The sequence below is a fragment of the Mya arenaria genome, chromosome 6 (genome assembly GCF_026914265.1).
Source record: "Mya arenaria isolate MELC-2E11 chromosome 6, ASM2691426v1".
NCBI lineage: Eukaryota > Metazoa > Mollusca > Bivalvia > Myida > Myidae > Mya > Mya arenaria.
Window position 1 is genome coordinate 24301720 of NC_069127.1, and position 16609 is coordinate 24318328.

General features: G+C 36.5%; 1 protein-coding gene across 2 annotated transcripts in view; it reads left to right on the forward strand.

The window, feature by feature from the left end:
- Positions 1 to 332: 332 nt before the first annotated feature.
- LOC128237222 (sodium- and chloride-dependent GABA transporter 1-like) overlaps positions 333 to 16609 on the forward strand; it is a 38956-nt gene continuing 22679 nt past the window's right edge. The window contains exons 1-3 of one of the 2 annotated variants that reach the window (XM_052952566.1): positions 333 to 649; positions 11142 to 11364; positions 15801 to 15932. In XM_052952566.1, the coding sequence (XP_052808526.1) occupies positions 641 to 649; positions 11142 to 11364; positions 15801 to 15932 (364 nt within the window). In that variant the 5' untranslated portion in view covers positions 333 to 640. Of the gene's footprint in view, positions 650 to 3422; positions 3712 to 11141; positions 11365 to 15800; positions 15933 to 16609 lie in introns of those variants that run through there. The other variant, XM_052952567.1, reaches the window with a different exon arrangement.

The following is a 16609-nucleotide window of genomic DNA, read 5'->3' on the forward strand; positions in this document are numbered from 1 at the left end:
AATTATCAAATTTAAACTTGTATTTTTGCTAACAGATATAAGCATATCAAATTTCGAAAAATGTGACCCTTCAAACCGTGATTTTTAACAAGATTATGTCACTGTTTATTCAAACAAGCAAATAGAATGGCTATATTTATTAAACAAATCAATTCGATTTAAAGACTGTAACCAACGTTAAATCGGAGAGGGCGCTCGTTAAATAAAGCCTCTTGTGTTTGAATTTTATACTCAACAGCGCATTGTGTAACAGGATCCGTCTACTGACAAAGGAACACGCACACACTTGCCTGCACCTAAATCGTTTTCTGATTTATTCAGTGGAACAATCTTCCTGAACCTTTACCTACAGCTACCGCTTGCCTATAGTATATTTTGTTCATAGTTATACAAAAACAAAACACGATTTTTTCGATATTGGTATTCATTCAACATGGAATATTTTCCTTATTTTCTATAATTAGAAGTTGTCATGCGCAGAGGTTAAAGCAAACACGTGCGTTAATGCTGCTTTTCTGTTAGTCAATTTAAGGATATTCTAGTATGTGGATGGACGCTTTTTTGTGACTCAAACATTCTTAAGTGTATAAAGTATCATATTAAAACAAAACTTCCTTAATACAAGTGATTTCCCGGACACATGGATCAGGTAAATAAATATTTTCTTTGTGTCTATTTTGAAACTATTTTGTAGAAACAGCTGCGTTTAAGGAGTATGGCTATCCTTTTTATCGATCGTCTTTTCCGTTTATCTAAAAGGTTCAAAGAATCGCTGGCAATGTATTATGAAAACATGGTACGGCTTAGTCACTGAAATCATGAGTTATCTTTGTGAATTGGGAAACTATCTAATAGGAATACCGTAACACTATTTATTATCTATTAGATCCGACAACACCAGTCTCTGGTTATTTTTTGTTTTTCATTTTTTATTAAGCCACACCGATTTATGTTTTCGTTCAGCATATTTTGGCAAAAACGAAAATAGAGATAGCGAGAGAAATATAAATACGATTTTCCATGTCGACATTTCGTTTAAAAACAAGAGCGGGCGAAGGCGAAACCATTTTTTTTTCGTACGCATTAATAATTTAGAATGCTTTTTCTGAATTATATTAAGTTTATTCTCATTTCAAACAATACATTCAAGCTAACAACCCAGTATATTGATATAAAGTAATTGTCCAGTCTTCCGGGAGCTGTCAGCGACATATAATAACAATTTTACGTCGCATAATGGAACATTGTTTTAAAAGTGATTTCTGTTTCTGCGCTAGGGTGGCTATCTTTTTCATCGATCGTCTGCCCAGGGTTCAAAGCACCGGCCAATTTTCTTTCTCTGGCGAAGCGTGATAAGACCTTGGGCAGCGGCGTAAACTCATTCTGAACTGATAACAGGCTCGGTTATGCAAGTTTTGTTTACACGCCTTCAATTCTGACAACATTAGGCTAAACTTAAAATTGTTTTCGTTTTTCCTCTCACGACTGAGGTAAATTACGACCGAGGTAGATTTCGACTGAGGTAGATTTTGACCGAGGTAGAATTTCGACTGAGGTAGATTTCGGCCAAGGTAGATTACGACCGAGGTAGATTACGACTGAGGTAAGTTTCGACTGAGGTAGATTTCGACCGAGGTAACGAACGAGGTAGATTTCGACGAGGTAGTTTACGACCGAGGTAGATTACGACCGAGGTAGATTTCGACTGAGGTAGATTTCGACCGAGGTAGCTTACGAACGAGGTAGATTTCGACGAGGTAGATTTCGACTGAGGTAGATTTCGACCGAGGTAGATTTCGACGAGGTAGATTTCGACTGAGGTAGATTTTGACCGAGGTAGATTTCGACTAAGGTAGATTTCAACGAGGTTGATTACGACCGAGGTAGTTTACGACCGAGGTAACTTACGACCGAGGTAGATTTCGACTGAGGTAGATTTCGACCGAGGTAGCTTACGAACGAGGTAGATTTCGACTGAGGTAGATTTCGACCGAGGTAGATTTCGACGAGGTAGATTTCGACTGAGGTAGATTTTGACCGAGGTAGATTTCGACAGAGGTAGATTTCGACAGAGGTAGATTTCGACCGAGGTAGATTTCGACGAGGTAGATTTCGACTGAGGTAGATTTTGACCGAGGTAGATTTCGACAGAGGTAGATTTCGACAGAGGTAGATTTCGACGAGGTAGATTTCGACCGAGGTAGCTTACGACCGATGTAGATTTCGACTGATGTAGTTTACGACCGATGTAGATTTCTACGAGGTGGATATCGACGAGGTAGATTACGAGCGAAGTAGATTTTGTTTGGGGCGACCGATATTTTTTTTCAAAATACAGAAATCACTTAAATAGTTCATGTATATTTTTTATAAAGTAAACGAAACGAACTACATGGACCGGTTAAACTCAACTCAGGTAGATCAAGTTACGTGACGGTCAAATATAGGGCACGATGCTTAATTTATGCGCCTTTTATATTAACGGATTTTTCTTACGAGTCCTCACAGACCGCACAAATTCATGGATACCCACTATTTGCCCACTTTTACGACCTTATGTAAGAGCTGTATTACGAGTTATAACGAGCTATTTACGGATTATTACGAGTTTGTACGGCAAAATTCCACGATTTGTTACGAGTTGTCACGGATAACTACGAGCAGATAACGGGCATCTGACGAGTGTATTACGAAATATTTCTATTCATCGAAGCTTTTACGTGTTAGATACGACCTGTTTAGGGTGGAGTAGTTACGAGTTATCCATTAAGAAATTGTAAACTTACCGTAACTTACCGTAACTTATCGGAAATAATGTTACAAGTCATTAACGGATTCTTACGAGCAGTTTACGGATACTAACATGTTGTTGCGAGCGGTTTATAATACTTACGGATTGGTATGAGTTGTTTACTGAAAACTACTACTACTACTACTACTGCTACTGCTACTGCTACTGCTACTGCTACTGCTGCTACTACTACTACTACTACTACTACTACTACTACTACTACTACTACTAATACCGCCGCCACCACCACCACCACCACCGCCGCCGCCACCACCACCACTACCACCACCACCACCACCACCACCACCAATAATAATAATAATAATAATAATAATAATAATAATAATAATAATAATAATAATAATTAATAATAATAATAATAATAATAATTAAGATGATGATAATAATGATAATAATAATAATAATAATAATAATAATAATAATAATAATAATAATAATAATAATAATAATAATTTATCATTGCCCATTAGTAAATCAAATAGTTTGGTCTGGTCGATTTTGTCGGGTCGGTCGTAGGATTGCAAACACTTAATATTTTGTTTAAGGCCTTATCTGGTTTTGTTTATGCCCCTAATCTTCACAAACCTTCATGAGAGCCGGTCTACTGGCAAATACTTGTTTACGAGTCGATGCTAGCGTTAGTGGGGATATTTGTGTTATTCTCATTTTGCTTCATTTTGAAAGAGAGTGAGAATTTGTGAAACGTTGTTGATGGTTTATACATTTTTTTTTGGGGAGTTTTCTTCACCGAAACTGTGTGTCCTTTATTCACATTTGATTCGGGGTGAAAGCAGAAAAATTATCTCGCTTTCGAAGTATTCTCAGACTCGAATACCGGCAAGTGTTTAAATTGTGTTGGATTTACACATTCAACCTTTTTGGAATACGCAAGAGTTATGGTAAGTGAATAACACCTGGCCACGATTTTTCGAAAGTTCTTAAACATATCAAGTTGAGGTAGCCTACTTCATGGAGCCAAATTTCTTGATTTTACTTAATAAAAAAATTAGCTTATCGTGGTAATCATAATGATAATTTCCTTAAATTCCAAAATCTCTTCAGAATGTCAATATTACGGTATAACAATACTGAATTCACGTGGTTTCATAATACGTTCAACAGTTACGGATAATTATAATGCTAATTTTTGAAAATGGGCATTTTTAGTTTTGAAGCCGAAATCCGTCAACTGATTTTCAAATGAAGCGCAACATCTATGGGAGCCGACTTATGTCATAAATGATTTGGCATATACACTGACGTTACTGGGAACCTTCCACTGAAGAGGCGGTCTTATGTCCCTGCAAGTCATCCATACATGTACAGTTTGCGCTTAAACTATCGAATTAATACGAACCTTTAAAATACGCTCGCAGGAACGATGTAAAACGAAACTCGTTGCAATGTCGAAAAATGTATTGTTTAAAACGGCTGTTGGATGATTGGTACAAATTGACCGTCTGATTGCCGAGTACGTTTTGCTTAGTTTTTTTTAATAAAAATAAATAATAGAAAAATCTTCAGTGCATTGTGTACATCGCGTTAATCATAATAGCCACAGACCCAGAAAATATAGAATCAGTTTTAAAGTATATGCTTTATCTTACATTATAATTACATTAACATCGTCGTCATGGTGTAACAACTTTGTGCCTTATAACATGTAACAATGTTTAATTCACTTTCAGGTGAAAATAAGGAGAATAATAATATAATAAGTTATTTATAACAGTAATCACAATACTTTTAATTTCCTTTTTGTCGGTTTGTGATCATAATTTATTTCCGTTATAGCGATACAATTGTAATGTTAGATCATTTACGGAAATTAACGAATATCATCAATAATGTAATCTTAGGCCACACCAAATTGATATTTCGTTCCGCGGATTTACCGCTCCTATTTTTTTGAAAATGTAAAAAAAAATTTTTTTATTTTTTTGTGCGCCCGCACCTCCATTTTGATCGCCAAGCAGATTTTTTTCAGGTAATAATTTATAAAAAGGCTAAAAATAATCAAGTATAATTTTTCTACGCTAGTTTTCGTGTTTTTGTAAAGGGAAGTTACCGATGCGTAGTGTTTTTATACTGTATATCGATCGGTTTAGCATGGGTTTCAATAAATTCAATCAAAATGGCCGCTTCCGGTATAAACAATGTGGCTCGAAGTTTGTAAATTAAATCTTATTTTTGACAATAAATATGCTTTTAGCATGCTTGAAGTCATTGTTGGTCGTCTCATGCACTAAACGATCATTATTTAAAGCAATCATTATGCAATAGAGACTGGTAGCGATTATATTGCGTAATTAGTGACTCGTTTTGAATGGAAATCGGAATGATCAACTTAGTACTATTTTATTCAAGTCATAATACAAGGGACCAACATTTTACCTCGTTACGACGATGCTGAAGATGTCACAGGTCAACTTAGCTGGAACATGAGTCATTGTTTGGTCCAAATTGATGTATCAAGCTCATTTTTGATCAAATTCTGACAAAGCAACAGTTTTGAACAAATATCTTTCACAATATGTGACAAATAGAGATATAAACACTGGTCGGGATATACCTCAACATAAGTAAGCCTAAGTTTATCACCTTATATTTTGTTTTTATTTGCAACATAATCCGGGATTGTAATGCACTTGTCAATTGTAACCACTGCCCCGCCCACCCCTCGCCCTTGTTCCAGGGGTATACCGGTGACAGCAGAGGCAATGGGCTGTGTTTTTACCTTTTAGGTGGCCCGCAGTGCCTAGTGAATGTGGTTTTGTCTTCACATTGAAAATAATCGGGAATGGGCCTCACATAGGTATTCGGGGTTGCGGGGCCATTTGGCAGGGATTTTACCAGCAGTGTGTACCTGCAGGTCGGTTATTTTACTCGGGTTTTGAGAGACCGGAAGTCAAAGTCCCTGCTATACCGGACTGGGGGGGGTGGCATATACAATTAGCTGGTGCATAAAAACATCTAAATAACCAAAAAAGTACTCTGAAAATACCCTTGTTTTTTTTGTTTTAATAAGCACCTGTCATTGCATTTCCTGTGATAATAAAAACAAAATTTGTTCTATGTTATATGGAGTCTGATGTTTGATGATGCCAGTGTATAAGTGATCATTTTTTACAAATTCATAATCAATCTTAAGTTCTGTCTAAATACAGTTGCATATTATGTTAAACTGATTCAGGTAGATTTATATAAGTCGTTTCAAACTTTTTACTAAAAGCAGGGTTATTTATTATAATGAATGATCATCATATTAAAGTACGTTTTAATTATATAAGAAATTAGATTTATCCATATAATGTTTGTACTAAACACGGATGAATAAATAGTATGTATTCCGACATTTTACCAATGTCCATTAGAGGTTCAGTTCATGATGGCATTAAAATGGGTTTAAGGGCAATTATTTTGAACAATCTTTCTTATCTATATTGAAAATAAGGAAAAATATATTTTTCGCTCTTCGCTCGCTTCGGTTTTTATGAAAACTGACAAAATTTTATTTTTATTTTTTTTCGCTCGCTTGCTCCAATTTGTTTTGGCAAAAATCCGAGGAACTAAACATTAATTTGGTGTGGCCTTAATTCAAATTCCGCAAAACGTTTGCTCTGTGAATTTTGCTTTTTAAAATGTGAAACCATATAGATGTAATACTGTGTTGAAACCATTTTCTTAACAAAATTATTATATGTTTTGCTTGGATTTAGACTGTTTCACATTTCTAATAGAGGAAAGTAGTGAAGGTGTTCATGCCACTTCGTAACATCTTGGCCATATCCGGTGTAACATTAAATTTTGTCCTTTTTGAAAATGGACCCCAGGGGACATATCTCAACAGCTATTTTTTTTCAATGTTAAAAACTGACGCCGACCCTTCATACTCTCGTTAAAAATGATCAACTCATCATTAATCAAATCTTTTTATGGGCTTTTTCTTTATTTTTTTCTTCGCCCCCCCCCCCCTTTTCAATATCAAAAAATCGCAAAACAATTGGGGTTTTTTCATATGAAAGATATTTTTATATACATGTCAAATGTTTTCCAGTATAGTTGTATGAATTGTGTTTTCCCAACGTTTGAATTAAAAAAAGATCAACTATAGTCGTTTCTTAATTTAATGTTGAAAAATGACAACAATATTCGTTTGATAATCAATCGTGTAGTTTCCAGGATTGAAAAGGTAATAAATTTTAAACCGGTGTTACCGTACATATTTTCAACACACTAATTGTTTGCTAAACCAAGGACAATAACTCTGCTGATACTGCTGCTATAGAAATAAATCTTTTGATGCTGGTTTACTTGCATTTTTACTGGAATGTTTGGTAATTGTAGGTCACATAGTTTATGGCCATTAAGTGCACCTAAGTTTCGGTACTTCCGATTAATCTTAGAGCCACCCACTAAAACATTAAAAATATTGCATGGCAGAGATATAAACACATTAATGACTCGGGTATTCGTTGGAAAAGCAGATTTATACGGAAGCGTATAACGTATATACTGATGCTGTGATCAATAAGTCTGGATGACTTATGCTGCTTTTATATAACGGGATTTACAATCGGTGGCAAATATGTGTATATAAACGCCGTACCCCCGGGGATAAATTTACTATCGGCGTCAAATTTGCCCTGAATCTGAAGGGTTTGTAAATTTCCCCCCATGGATATATTTCTTCTCCAATAAGAGCAACATATGATTTGTCCCAATGGGTATGTTGATTTTGACAGTATTTTATAGTAAATAATTGAAAAATTAAATAAAATGAAAAGAAGGAAAGAAGTTTTTCATAATTCAACTTTATTCATTCTGTCAAACTGTTTTGAAATTTATCGGCCAACAGTTTCAACAAAAACATGAAATGTTTATGTCTGATTTAATTAATTTGTTTTTAGATATGGCTTTTCAGGCTTTCTTTAATATTCATTTGCACTCAAAGTAGAGTGCTCAACTATCAAATACATTAAATTTAAAGATTTTGCACTCCCTTTCAAGTGATACTTTAAACGTTCTCAATTTTAAACCCATTTTTGATTCTTTATTTGATTTAGACTGATACACATATAAACACGTGCAGTTTTAATGTTTCTGACAGTCAGTGTAATTATGTAGAATGTTTGAACGGAAAAAAAAACATATATGTTATGTTCTGTTATTATTGTAATGTTGAAAATCTATCACTGCTGTATAAGTCTTTGTGGCTTAGTAGTTGAGATGTTGTTTTTTATTTTATTGCTTGACTCTATCGGCGTGGGTCCGCTCCCCGCTAAACCCAAACTATTGTTTTATACTTAAATTGATTTTTTTCTGCAATTTTGATAACATAGTATACAATAATGATAAAATAGTGTTTTCAGATGCATCAGCGGGAAAACTAATCATCTGTTTAGAAGACCCTTTTAACGAAAAAAACACACACACGAAAAAAATGACAGTATGTTGAACTACTATAAACGTCATGTTTAAGGCTGAAATGAACCCAAAATGCAACAAATCAGAAAAGTATTTCTGTATTCTTCAATTGTGAAAATTGCGAAGACAACCTTATCAGATAACTCTGTTTTTAACTGCTGTTTGAATGAATGTTTGATGTTAAAAAGTTGTCACTGTCATTTTTCAACCTTGAACAATGACCAAAAAAATAATGTAACCGGTATGCTCGGAACAATCGTTACACCTTGGGCATGCTCGGAACAATCGTTACACCTTGGGCATGCTCGGAACAATCGTTACACCTTGGGCATGCTCGGAACAATCGTTATACCTCGGGCATGCTCGGAACAATCGTTATACCTCGGGCAGGCTCGGAACAATCGTTACACCTCGTACATGCTCGAAACAATCGTTACATCTCGGGCATGCTCGGAACAATCGTTACATCTCGTACATGGTCGGAACAATCGTTACACCTCGGGCATACTCGAAACAAATGTTACACCTCTGGCATGCTCGGAGCAAACGTTTCAACTCTGGCAGGCTCGGAACAATCGTTACACCTTGGGCATGCTCGGAACAATCGTTACACCTTGGGCATGCTCGGAACAATCGTTACACCTCGTACATGCTCGGAACAATCGTTACACATTGAGTATGCTCGGAACAATCGTTACACCTTGGGCATGCTCGGAACAATAGTTACACCTCTGGCATGCTCTGAACAATCGTTACCCCTCGGGCATTCTCTGAACAATTGTTACACCTCGGGCATTCTCGGAACAATCGTTACACCTTGGGCATGCTCGGAACAATCGTTACACCTTGGGTATGCTCGGAACAATCGTTACACCTTGGGCATGCTCGGAACAATCGTTACACCTCGTACATGCTCGGAACAATCGTAACATCTCGGGCATGCTCGGAACAATCGTTACACCTCGGGCATGCTCGGAACAATCGTTACATCTTGGGCATACTTGGAACAATCGTTACACCTCGGGCATGCTCGGAACAAGCGGTACATTTCGGGCATGCTCTGAACAAGCGTTACACCTCGGGCATGCTCGGAACAATCGTTACATCTTGGGCATACTTGGAACAATCGTTACACTTCGGGCATGCTCGGAACAAGCGGTACATTTCGGGCATGCTCTGAACAATCGTTACATCTTGGGCATACTTGGAACAATCATAACACCTCGGGCATGCTCGGACCAAGCGTTACATTTCGGGCATGCTCTGAACAAGCGTTACACCTCGAGCATGCTCTGAACAATCGTTACACCTCGGATATGCTCGGAATAATCGTTATTCCTCGAGATTGCTCGGAACAATCGATTCAACTCGGATATGCTCGGAACAATCGTTACACCTCGGCCATGCTAGGGACAATCGTTACACCTCGGCCATTCTCGGAGCAGTCGTTAGATTTCGGGCATGTTTGGGACAGTCGTTACACCCTGGGTATGCTCGAAACAATTGTAATAAATTAGGCATACTCGGAGCAGTCGTTACACCTCGGGCATGTTCGAAACGATCGTTACTCCTCTGGCATGCTCGGAGCAAACGTTTCAACTCTGGCAGGCTCGGAACAATCGTTACACATTGGGCATGCTTGGAACAATCGTTACACCTTGGGTATGCTCGGAACAATCATTACACCTCGGGCATGCTCGGAACAATCGTTTCACCTCGGACATGCTCGATTGATAGTTTTTCAGAACTTTATGCACATGGGTTGTTTGAACTTATATTTATTTTCTAGATAAAAAAATGAATTTACCGTAAGGGGCATCGATGCTATTTCTTCGAGTTAATTTACTCTAAAAACGGCAACGTTGGACCTGAGGAATTGGACAGGGCCTTGCTGAGACATGTTGAGCAAAAAGGAAAACAACTTTTAAAATATCTTGGCAAAACTCGTTAGGCCTAGAGCTTTGATTGTGTTTTGTAACATAGTCTAGTGGCTTTCTACCAATATTGTTAAAATAAAGCAACTGAGGTCATAATTGACCACGCACTTGGAATCACCTGTTTTGGAAATATATATTATATATAATATATAGGGAAATCTTTGAAATATTCTTGTCCAAAACAGCTCGGCCAAGACCCATGATATTTTGTATGTAGCATCATATAGTGGTTCTCTACCAAGTTTGTTCAAATTATGCTCCTGGGTTAAAAACTGGCTCCGCACCTTGGATCACAATTTTCCTTTATAATTATATAAGGAAATCTTCTTCTAACCGCAATGCCCAGACCTTTGATATGTGTTACATAGCATAATATGATGGCCTTCTGCCAAGTTTGTTCAAAATATGCCCCTTGGGTCAAAGCCTGTCCCAGTCCCTTGGAATTTTGAACATGTGCACAGTTTTGATAACAAGGATTTGATGTTCTGCTGGGATGACCTTAACCACTACGACATTTGACAACGCTCGATCATAGCTTAATCCCGTGTTACATTGCCTTAGACCAACACACGCATTCATTATCATAAATTGTTTTTAAAACATTCACACATGTGCGCGAATAAAGGCCATCATGGCCCTCTTGTTTCTTTGTTTCTTTTTGCTCGATTATACTTAAAGCATACCAAAAGTCAACTAAAGCTATTATGATCGTATTATGTTGGTATGACTTAAATCAATTGATATTTAGAACTAATTAGTTAATAACAGGAAATAGTAGTTTCAGTTCATTACGTTTCTATAAAAAATATACCAATAGATATCGATTCATTTTCAGTGGCTCTCTAAAATACTTTTAAGTATGATAATCATAATCGTCAAAATAAGCCAGAGTTGTAGTCATTTAATCGATTACTTTTCAAGTTTTATGTCTATTGTCGTTGTACGTATAAAAAACACCATTTCAGAAACCCGAAAATGGAGCTCTCGTCTGGGACGAGAAGTCCGACGAGGATCGCGAGCATGACAGAGAAGAGAGTCTCGAGACCAGCACGAGCACCGGAAGTGAGGAAAGCCTTGAGCGTGGGACGTGGGGTCATCCGTTCGAGTTTATTCTTGCCATTGTCGGATACAGCGTAGCGTTCGGGAACCTAATGCGGTTTCCATATCTGTGCATGAGAAACGGTGGTGGTAAGTGTCTTCCATTTGGAACACCTCGGCCATTTTCCATCGAGAACAACCTCGGATGTATCCCGGTACATCAGAAGAAGTAGTTCCTTAAAAAATAATTAATAGTATTAATAAATTGTAGTGTTTTAACGTGTATTTTGTATTACTATCATTAACTTGATTGCCAATGAAGTTTGTTATTGCATAAATGATTAAGATCTACTTGCAGCGTAGTTAGATATTAAGATTTCTGACATTGTTAACCGTCCATATACACCCGAGGTTGTTTTCGATGGAAAATGGCCGAGGAGTTCCGAATGAAGTGTCTTCACAACAGTTACGTGAGGATGGGACTTTGGTTCCTGTCAGTCGAACTATGATTGTCGATCAATTGATTTCTCGATATATTCTTTTGTCCTGATAATTTATAATCATGCGTTCTCGTAAATACTTTGATTTTAAGTTCTCAGGTTTAAAGCGGCACTCTCACAGATTGACTGTTTTTACAACGTTATTTTTTATGTCTTGCGTGAATGTCTGGTATTCAGTGATATAAGACTGCTGAGAAAAATCAGATAGCTTTTTCCATAACTATGTTCGGAAATTGATGTTTTATGCCGCTTAACTATTTTTTTCATAAAACGTAAGTAACTCTTTTTGCCATTGAACATCAAATTTTCGATCGTAAACATGAAAAACTGCGATCTGATTATTTGTCGGCAGTCTTTTCTCACTTGTTTCCAGACTTTCACGAGAAAATTGGCTCATTCTAAGACAAAAAATAAATAAAAAAAGTTGTCAAAACGGTCAATCTGTTAGAGTGCAGCTTTAAGATCTCAGGTATAAAGAGAATCCTAGATTAAACATCACGTCATTGTAATCTGCGCATAGTTTGTAATTTATTCAATAATTAAAACTGATAAGCTGCAATAAGATACCGCTTTAGTGTTGTGTTTTTTCCCTATGTGATTAATATCATGTGGTATGTTGTTTAGATAACATCTTAAGCAATAAACTCTGAATAGATATTATATTATAAACCCAGACATAAGGCAGCTGGCATTCGAGCGTTCATACTTCTAACTTGCAAGTAAATGTCATGACCAGCATGGTATTTGGTATATTGATCTTCGCGATGATGGAAAAGTATAATAATTTCTGTAAATGTCAAAGGGCTCAATGTATCGGAGACAAAACTGGTCTATACTTGATATTGCCAGTACTGGTAACAAGAGAGTGCGGCAATTGGCGTAGCTACATGTGGGCAATGTTAGTCCGGGCCTTTAGCTTTGAAGAAAATTGACCAAGCTGAAATATGCCAATAATGCAATCAAGACTGTAATGTGCCAAAAATGCAATAACAACTGAAATGTGCCAAAATGCAATAAAGACTGTAATGTGCCAAAGCACAATGAAACTGAATTATGCCAAAAATCCAACATAGACTGATTTGTGCCAATAATGCAATAAAGACTGATTTGTGCCAAAAATGCAATAAAACTGAAATATGCCCAAAACGCAACAAAAGTGAAATGTACCAAAATGCAATAAAAACTGAATTGTGCAAAAAATGCAATAAAAATTGAATTGTGCTAAAATGCAACAACAATTGAAATGACACTATGATGAAGTTCGGTGTGCAGTTACCCAGACCATACAAATTGGCCCTCGCTATACGCGCCTGTCTCTGGTGCGTACTTGATGTTGGTATCGTTGTCGACTAAGGCTAGAATCCTAAAGCGGACGATACAAAACTTGGCACATGACATTTTTAATGAAAGACAAAATCATAATAGTGGTTTTCATCGAGAAACTGTTAAGTTCAATGCTTGAAAAATATATTGTTGAGCGTCTTTGTTGTTGTTTTTTAGCTCACCTGAGCACAAAGTGCTCAAGGTGAGCTATTGTGATCGGTCTATGTCCGGCGTCTGTCGTCCGTCGTTCGTCGTCCGTCGTTCGGCGTCAGCAATTTGCTATACTCATCTTCTTCTCCTAAACCGGTTGTACAATTTTGATGAAACTTCATAGGAATGATCCTTGGTTGGTGCTTTTTCAAAATTGTACAAAGAAATGAATTCCATGCAGAACTCTGGTTGCCATGGCAACCTAAAGGAAATGTCAACAATAGGTTATAATCATCTTCTTCTCCTAAACCGCTTGGACAATTTTGATGAAACCTGATAGGAATGATCCTTGGTTGGTGCTTTTTCAAAATTGTTCAAAAAAATTAATTCCATGCAGAACTCAGGTTGCCATGGCAACCTAAAGGACAAAATTACAAAACTTTTTTTGGCAAATACTATTAGGCCTAGTGCTTAAAAATGTGGTGTGTTACATTGTCTATGTGTTACCTACCATGTTTATTTATATTATGCCCCTGAAGAAAAAGTGGCCTCACTCAATGGGTTACAAGTTCATTATAAATACATTTTGTTAGAATTTGATAGTTATGTAAAGTTTACCCTTGAAACAAGGGCAGCAAGTCTAGCTATATGGTCTCCCTTTTTGTTGGAGATACCACTACTTTATATTTTTAGTAACAAGGGAATAGATTTTAAAGTCTATTAAGTCTTCAACATAGTCACTTATAAGGTAATTATTGTTCTTTTTTAGGATCATAGATTAAAATAATTATTATACACTCTATTTCTTAGAAGAAATTTCATTTTGACTTAATGATAAATTTAATAATCAGACTTTTCCATTGAACTTCAGGTATATTATTGTAAACGTCATGTAGATTATTCAAAACAACAAATCTTATCTTCTGTGTGGATAGTGAATAAGCCTTACGGTGATGTTGTCCTAGATGGAAGAAACAATAATAGAAAATTTGAATGTGTACTGTTTATTGATTTTTAGAGCTTAAGGCAGATTATTGATTTTATTGGATGGTGCAATGTTTGTTGTTTGTGTATCTATACTAAAAGTTATTTTAGTGTGCAAGCAATTGAACATAGTTTTGTCAGTGTGCAGGTAATTGAATGAAATCCTGTCAGTGTGCAGGCAATTGAATGAAGTCCTGTCAGTGTGCAGGTAAATGAACAAGTCCTGTCAGTGTGCAGGTATCTGTACCAAGTGTTGTCCGTGTGCAGTCAATTATCAAGTCCTGTCAGTGTGCAGGCAACTGAACAAAGTCCTGTCAGTGTGCAGGTATGAGAATCAAATTATGTCAGTGTGCAGACAATCATCAAGTCCTGTCAGTGTGCAGGCAACTATACAAAATCCTGTCAGTGTTCAGTCAATCGACAAGTCCTGTCAGTGTGCAGGAAGTTTTTCTGTGACAAGTCCTGTCAGTGATTATCCAGGCAACATGTTTTACCAGTAGGTTTTTTTTCAATATTCTTTGAGAACAAATATCAAGCTATATTGATTACAAAGGTTAAACTCTTTTACTCAGGTGAGCGATTAAGGGCCACTATGGCCCTCTTGTTAAAAAAAAATGTAGAGTGCTCTTCTGTTATCTGTCGAATGCTGTTTTGAAATATGTAGGGTGCGGTTTTGCACTTTTAAAATCCATAACAAAAGAAGAATGTCAATAATGAAATGCGCCATGTCAGATGAATATGAATTCTGCTATAGAAAATTGTAACTTTACTGAAATATAAGACCATTTATATGGGGAATTATAAACTATACGTGCTCTCACGTGCCAACAACCGGAAGTATAAAGCTTCCACGTGTCCGATGTTTTGCAGTTGTTTTAGAAATATTCTGTGTACTACACGCGTTCGCATCTGAAAATATGTAAACACAATCATTTGCAAGTTTTAAATTTTACTCGTATAAACCTCTAAAAATGAAAAATAAGAAACCATACTCACTGTTTACATCCATATTCCACTCATTGGCACTGTAACGGAAGACGCGTTGGAGCATTTTCAACACATAACAAAATGTTATGGCTCCAATGATTACCCGCCGTGTAAAAAGTTATGACTGAAAATTTAATGAAGTTCTTACAGAAACGTTCAAACAACCTTTCTAGCTGGCCCTTTTGCGTGAAATGTATTGTATATAAAGTGTACGTTTATATTATATACTTTCCAGTGGTTTACAGAGATTAATGCGTGAAACAAAAAAGATATTTCACTGTTTCAAACATTTTGATATTTTTCATTGGTATGAAATTTTAGCCCGCTCTCAATTTCAAATCAAACGTCAGCGCGCATATGGCTGGGACACAAATTTAACGTCATTTCTGAAATAACGTTACGTTTGCATACAATTTGGCGCGCTTTTCTGAAAAACTACATTGAACTGTCATTTGAAATCCATTATAGAGATATATGATACAAGAAATGTTCAGTGTAAGATGGCAATATATTTCTACTCATGGCTATGCTACTCGTAAAATATAGATTTTGGTGTTCCCTCGGAGAAATATTATTAGATATTACACGAAATTAATCTATTATCCTCTATATATTACTATCACATGTAACTTCACGTATCAGGGGCGTTCCTGATTCCGTTCTTCCTGTTCCTGATATCATGCGCGTTCCCGCTCTACTACCTTGAGGTGTGTCTCGGTCAGTTCTCCGGAAGTTCCCCCCTCTTCGTCTGGAGGCTTGCGCCACTCCTCAGAGGTAAGGATAAATATGACGGTTTGTTTGGTCAATGGCATACACATAAATACATTCTCTAACTTCATAGCGATCTCGCAAAAAAACAGTAACACAAATGAGGCCCGATCCTCTCTGAAGTGGTAGAAAGAATTAGTTAAATCATGTCCATGAAGGACTGCCGTGTTCTTTAAGATCTTTAAACTACCATAACAGAAATTGCTTGCGTCAATAAACCATAAAAGTTCTTTTTATTTAAGGTTATTACTTACATGCTATGTAACACCCGCTTTGTCAAATCCAACGCAAGTTTTTCAATGTTAAGAATGCGATGGATCTAGATTTAGCTTTTATACGTTCAATTGACGTCGGTTCTATATTAATATTCCACCAATATTATTAGTTGCCGGAAGTCGGTGTTATGATATTGCAACATACTGCCCAAATAATGGAATTCGCCATCTACTCAGAGGCTATCACAAAAAGTACATATTTTGGATCTCATTGTGTACAATACGATGTCATAAATGACATAAAACCGTTAGAATCTGTTTTAATCAATAAATAAGCCTGACAGTTTTATTTATTTATAACTTAGCAACCGTGATACAGTTTTTGTATTATATAATTGATGTTAAGTGAAAGTTGTAAACACCAAAACATTTTCGTGAATGACGTACTTTCATCGATTTCGGCCGAAA